At 38.3% G+C, this 7,146-nt stretch overlaps 1 protein-coding gene across 1 annotated transcript; it reads left to right on the forward strand.

Moving 5' to 3' along the window:
• Nucleotides 1-420: 420 nt before the first annotated feature.
• On the forward strand, nt 421-7,059 carry LOC131975116 (F-box/LRR-repeat protein 2-like). The gene is made up of 12 exons (XM_059337655.1): nt 421-622; nt 1,158-1,192; nt 1,293-1,440; nt 2,373-2,533; nt 3,654-3,808; nt 3,891-3,974; nt 4,191-4,257; nt 4,980-5,102; nt 5,225-5,352; nt 5,521-5,637; nt 5,762-5,869; nt 6,875-7,059. The coding sequence occupies exons 4-12, from the start codon at nt 2,501-2,503 to the stop codon at nt 6,969-6,971; spliced, it is 912 nt and encodes a 303-aa protein (XP_059193638.1). The 5' UTR covers nt 421-622; nt 1,158-1,192; nt 1,293-1,440; nt 2,373-2,500; the 3' UTR covers nt 6,972-7,059.
• Nucleotides 7,060-7,146: the final 87 nt, after the last annotated feature.

The raw sequence follows: 7,146 nt of genomic DNA on the forward strand, positions 1-7,146 counted from the left end.
CTTTGTGTATCTCTTCGTATGATTTTCCTCTGTCTTTGCCTGTGTTTTTAGGTTTGTCTTCAAAGACAATCAGATATCATTCAGACGTAAAGGGTACTAAGAGAGGGGTCAAAGGTCAAAGGAAAAAAGCTTCATTGAGAATCTGTGAAAAGTCAAGTGTCCCCCTGTATTCTCCAAGCAATAAAGAAAAATTGCAAAGGTAACAAATAAAAAGAAAAGTACATGCCTAAACATCAACTTAAATTTGTTCCTGTACCTCTGCACTACAAAATAAACCAGAACAACAAAAAAACAAACCCTTATTAAATAACTCCTCATCCAAATGGAGCAACTGGAACAACTGGAACATCTGGAGCAAATTTATCGTTTTATAGCAAACATGGATCTTATATTACATTTTTAAAATGTAAAGAAATGTTTTTTTTAATTACATTTTTCTCTGTTACTGTACTGAACCTCTGCCTGTGTGTTCTCAGACCTCAGTCATCAGCAGTAAACAAACACACAGAAAGACACACAACAGACAACAAAGTGAAACCTGTTTCCGCCTGTGGACAAACACACAAATGTCTCTCAATTACAGAGACACACACGCCTCTTTGTGATGACACCGGTGCCTCGGGTGAGTTCAACACCACATGTACATATTTTTTCACCTTTAATACAACTTACCAACATATCACGAGATCCTACTAAAGAACTACTAAATCAAAAAGGCATTCGTGGGTTTATACTTGGAACCAGACAACACAGATTTGCTTCTGTTCATTTTGAGGAATATTTGTTTCAAATTAATTTCACAGTTCAGATGCAGCAGCAAGTCATAAGATAAAGGGGATTTCAAGATATTTTTAAACAGAGTTCTGTGTGTACTTGTATAAGTCCTGCTGTAGGGGCAACATGTCCTGTATGAGGAAAATCAAGTCCAAGCAAGGCTCATTTAAATGTTATAGTTAAATATTAAGATTTCAACTTTAGTGTTATGATAATGTCTTTCGTAAGTTTAGTTAGTTAAGTTTTGTAGTAGCATCCAGTGAAGTTTATTTTCTTCCAGTCTAACCAAAAACATAAAATGTTTTATGTAAAGAATTATAACTTTATGCTCTTAACAGAAAATAAGTATATAACTATGTTTACCCTATCTCCTCTATCTACAGGTGCATGTCAATGTAGACAAACTGACAAATACAGCGTAAGAACTCTTTTTGTTCACAGAATGCTTTGAATGCTTTGAACATCTATCAAATATGTGTTTTATTTGAGGTATGATGTTTTGTCATTACGCCTGTTAGCCATCAGGTGTCCCTGAATGTGAGCGCTGGTTGTGTCTTCCTGATGAAGTGTGGCTGTCCATTCTGTCTCTGCTGCCTCACAGTGACCTGTGCAGAGTGCTGCAGGTCTGCAGCCGCCTGCACACACTGGCCACTGATCACACACTCTGTGAGTCCTAAAACAATGCATTATTTGGCTATAAAAGGTATAGTTGGGATCTTTTTGAAGTGGGGTTGTATGAGGTACTTGCCCGTACCTTACTTTTAACTGCAGTAGATGGCTGTCTGCATGCATGTGGACAGGGGCAGCAGCAAGGCATAGCCAAAAATGAATATCAGTTGAAAAAGTGTACGCTTAATTTGTAATGTTTTTACTGCAGTCAGACAGCCCTGTTTACATTTATCTCTGCTCTCTTCAAAGCCACCAGTATTCATTGGCAAAAACAGTAATTTTACCTTGCAGAACACTGAAGTTGCTGGTCTACCGCTGCTTTAGTCTGTTAGTTTTTTGTGTTATTGTGTGATTTTGGTGAATCCAAACTAAACCTTTAAAACACCAAAGTCACACAATCACACAAAAAAAAACAGATTTACATTTGACAAAATTTAAAAAAAAAATTGTCAATGGAGTCTGGTGGCTTCACTTCCCCCTGCATATACTTAAACAAAGGTGTCTGATGGCAAGATAAAGCCTTCAAAATATTCTAAATATAGTGAACTCTTAAAGTGATATTGATTTTTTTTTTATGTGGATAAAATGCATTTTGCTGTTGCCCCTGTCCACAGCAGTACATTGCTCAGCTTCGCTGCTGGTTCTCCTGCCTGCTTCTGTTTGGCTCAGGTTAAACATTAGAGTTCATGACATCCAAGTAGGATTTCTAAAGTGTGTCACAGCACATGGTGTGTTCTCATGATGTAAGTACTTCCAGTGCAGTGGTGTACTGTACCACTCCCTGGGCAAACATACAGTAAGATAACCCAGACCTGCACCATCACATGCTCCCATACCTGTACACACACTGTAGGTCAGAGCCAACGATTTGAATCACCAGAACAGGTTCATAAACTGAACATTAAACCTCTCTCTCTCTCTCTCTGAAGGGAGAAATCTGAGGATTGCAAACTCCACCCTGACAGAACGGTGGTTACTTTGTGTGGGCAGACGACATCCTCACAGTCTGTGTCTGTACAGCTGCAGTGGCCTGTCTCTCACCTCCTGTGGGCTGGAGATGTTTTTCACTCTGTGTAGAAACTTTCTGGAGGTAAAACAACAAGTCTGAACTCGCTGAATTGTATTTTGGTGGGGCTTCTTCATCGATTTCTCAGACCTCGAGAAACACTGTAATAGGTGGAAGAGGGTGGTGTCTTTAAGATGTGTCATCACATTACTTTACAGCAAGGGCCCTCAAATTATGGGGTTGGATCCTCCTAATCAATACGCAACTGCATTGTCTGTATATTGTGTAGAAATTCTTTCAATTGAAAGACAAAAAGAAAGTAAATCCATTTTTCTATTGACACTGTGAATTTATTGACCCGACATCCTGAATCCATCTACCTGCTGTCAATGTCAACAAAACATATGAAAGTACAGAACATAAGATGAAGAGAACAGTATGTCCCCACAGCCTTTTTAACCAGTAAGAAATAATAATGATACTAATGACATACACTCACCGCTGTTGTGGGTTCAGAGATGCTCTTCTGCATAACTTGCTTGAAATGAGCAGTTATTTGAGTTTCTGTTGCCTTTCTATCATCTTGAACCAGTCTGGACATTCTCCTCTGACCTATGACATCAACAAGGAATTTTGACCCAGAGAACTGCTCCTCACTGGATATTTTCTCTTTTTCAAGCCATTCTCTGTAAAACCTAGAGATGGTTGTGTGTGAAAATCCCAGAAGATCAGCAGTTTGTGAAATACTCAGACCAGACCGTCTGACACCAACAACCATGCCATGTTCAAAGTCACTTAAATCACCTTTCTTCCCCATTCTGTTGCTCGCTTTGAACTTCAGCAGGTCGTCTTTTACCATGTCTACCAAAGTGCATTGAGTTGCTGCCATGTGATTGGTTAATTAGATATTTGTGTTAAGGAGCAGTTGAACAGGTGTACATAATAAAGTGGCTGGTGAGTGAATATTACATATTGTACAAAATCCCTTTTTAGAAAGTATATTTGTCACTGAATTATAATGACAAAAATGTCTCTTTCTTATGAATCAGGTTTGTAAATGCATTTTAAAGACTAAAATTACCCAATATGCATTGTAAACTTTAGATTCTGTAAACTATATTTGTATTGCCAGCTTTGACTCTGTTTCTGAATGAACTAGGTCAAAAGTCCAGATTATATCTGTCCTGTCATTTGTTAATTATAGGAGCTCAAGGTCACAAGTTGTACTGGTCCTGGTCTCCATGGTGACCAGATGCTGCCTCTGATTGGTCAGCTGTGTCACCGTGTGACCAGTGTGGATGTGAGCTGGAGCGGAGCCACAGACACAGGAGTGAGAGCTCTGAGTAACTGCTGCCCAGAGTCAGTATTTATATAGGCTACTGAAACTTTAAAAAAAGTTTTCAGAAAGAAAGTATTAATCATTCCTTTCTCTTCACTCTAGGCTGAAACTAAAATCTATAATCCTGAATGGCTGCCACGTCACTGATGACCCACTGATGAAACTCGTCATGAGACACAAAGAAAGGTCAGTATAAGAATGTCTGTATTTATTTAAATATTGTAAATATATATAGTATAACAAAGCAGAAGATGGCTTGGGTTATGTGGCTGTAAACTCTAATATACATCTTGGTTACACTTCTGACATAGACTTTTCAGTCACAGTTACATTTTCACCTGCCTTTTTATAATCCATAATCAGGATGTGCACACTGTTTCTGTTTGTGTGTTTTTATATTAGTCTGTGCAGACTGGAGGTGTTTGGCTGTCAGTTCCTCACTCCATCCTGTCTACAGAAAGTATATGAGGTACTTTATTTTGAAAAGTACACACAATTCCCCTGGTTCTAAACTGCTTAACCCTGACATACCGTTCCTATCCAATCCAATCTCTTTATTTATAAAGCGCTTTAAAACAACCACAGAGGGCCAAAGTGCTGTACAGAGAGATACATAAACAACACAATAAAAACTGTTCGGGTCAAATTTGACCTGTTTTAACATTTGACAGCAGTAAAAATACCTTAAATGCAATCCATTTAGCTTGAAATTTGATCATTTTTTCTAAAGTGACCCAAAAGACACAAAAAAATGTATATTTAAATGTTTTCTAGTTTTGTACAAGTGCTACAAATTTTTTTCACAAAGCTGTTCCGGGTCATCTTTGGACCATATCTATTGAAATGGATTTTAGATTCATTAGTGTGGGTCAAATCAAGAAAAATTGCGATTTTGTGGAATCTTGAAACTGTGACACTGTACTGTCTGTGTGTATTTTATATAGACATTTATTATGAGGTAATTCTGTGAAGGCACGCTATATGAACATCATGTAAGGGTTAGAAAAAACAGCATACTGTGCTGTAATTTAGCACCACACAGTTTGTCTAGAATATGTCTCAAACATGCTTTAGCACATGAAAGACTGGTGCTTTTGCATCATGTCTTTACAATATTCCTTTATGAAAATAACACAATATGTTTTCCACAAAATGTACAGGATGTACAGTTTTTTGGTTTCTGTGTTTCAGATGTGTCCTGGCCTCCAGCACCTTAACATTGGACAGTTGCCAAAAGTCAACGCACACAATCTCACAGTGATGACGTCACAACTCAAATGTCTCATTTCATTAAATCTCACTGGACTACAGGCAGTAAGTTTAATATTTTGTGACTTAAAGTTCCAGATTTGTATGGTTAAAAGTTCTATCACTCAATTTCACAAGTCTGAAAGAGATTTACATTCACTCTCCGCATTTCTCTCTACTGTAAACAGGTTACTGATGCCACAGTGGATACTTTGCTTCAGAACTGCGTTGAACTTCAGAGTCTAACCTTCAGTTCCTGTCCTGGAGTAACTGATCTGACACTGCACAGCATTCACAAATACACACCTTGTATCAGGTACACACACAAGCTTGAGCTATAGTACCATACCTGCAACTGACTTTTATTCCTTTGAAATATACCTCAAGTTCAACATATTTAACCTTATTCCTAAGAAACCGAAACAAAAATGTCAGAAGGATTTAAGAACATAAGTACATGTATGTCTGTATTTTTGTGTGTCAGGTCTCTAGATGTGAGCGGCTGTAAAGCAGTAACAGATGCAGGGGTTCAGTCTCTGGCTCTGGGATGCAGAAGACTCGAACAGCTGGATGTCAGCTCCACTAACACAGGAAACAGAGGGTACAACTAATGAAGCTGTTTTTCTGAGTTTGTGACTGTGTATGTGGGGTTGTCACCACGTCACATGTCAGCAATGAAACTGATGAGTGTGTGTGTGTGTGTGTGTGTGTGTGTGTGTGTGCAGGGTTTCTCTGCTGGCTAATTACTGCAGCAGGCACCTTCATACTGTCAAACTCAGTTTCTGCCATGTCACCTTAGAGAATATACTGAAGCTCTGCAGACGCTGCAGGAGGTAAAGACACATAACATGCACAAATACATTTTAACAAAGTTTCATTTAAATTTAGACTGATAGCTAAAACAGACATTTGACCATATGAATCTTCTGTATCTGCCTTATACTTATGTAACTATATTTTATTAGTGTCGTGGGACGTGGCACAGAAAGGAGAACTCAAATGCACAACTAAGAACAGATTTCAATAATCAAAAGGCGTTTATTCTGAAGCGAGGTCGGTACACAGGCAGGCAGTCAAAACAGGCAATGGTATCCAAAAAAAGATGAGCAAAAAGGCAGAATCCAAAAGACAGGCAAGGTATTAAAAAAGGCAAGACTAGGACTGTGAGAAATGCTGGTAAATTATTTAAGAAGAATGACAAACAGGGGGTTATATACAGGGCTAATGGGGAGTGATGGGAAACAGGTGTGGAAGACACAATCAGGGATCAGGTGCACACAGATGAGGAGGGGGTCAGGGCAGACAGGAACCTGAAACAGAGACAGGGATGAGTGATCACAAAATAAAACAGGAAACACATGACATGGAACATGAAGGGAAAGTAAAATACTAAACAGACAGTGAAATCATGACAATAAGTTTATACCACCGTGAAAACCTTTTAACTTTTATTAGTGACACACTCTAAAGGATACACATACACTCATGCTGTAGCTGTCACTTAACTCTCTCATAAAATATAACAATTACCAATCATGCAGTAGACAGACCCTGTCTCTTAGATATGATGTGTAAGAATATCAATGTATTTCATTGATGATCAAAATAAAGCCCATCAATATTAGCAACCATGAATACAATGACCAACTGTTTGGACCGTTTTAAAAAAAAAAAACAGAAACAGATCAGCTGCTAGTGCCGTAATTGTGAAAGTGATGTGCGAGAATCAAATTTTTAACTGTGTGATTACTTTGCTCTGTAGCTAGAACAACTAAAAAGGACTGTACATATTAGCACATAATTGTACTTATTTACTGTTTTCATGTTTCTCTCTTTAGGTTGAAGGTGCTCCATCTCTACGGCTGTGCCCGTCTGCCCACTGAGCGAGAGATCAGAGACGTTAACGCTGCTGTTAAAGTTTACCCTCTTCCCTGACTCACACACATACATCTGCACACAACTGGACAGATAAACAGAACATATCAAAGAGCAAAACTAAACCAGTAGATTGTCTAAAAGAGAATCCAAATAAAGAAGCAATGTCAGAACATTTTTATTTTTATTGCATTTACTCCTGTGATATTACAGTTATGGGCTCAGTGAGACCTGC

This window comes from Centropristis striata, chromosome 7, assembly GCF_030273125.1.
Source record: "Centropristis striata isolate RG_2023a ecotype Rhode Island chromosome 7, C.striata_1.0, whole genome shotgun sequence".
In the NCBI taxonomy this organism is placed as follows: domain Eukaryota; kingdom Metazoa; phylum Chordata; class Actinopteri; order Perciformes; family Serranidae; genus Centropristis; species Centropristis striata.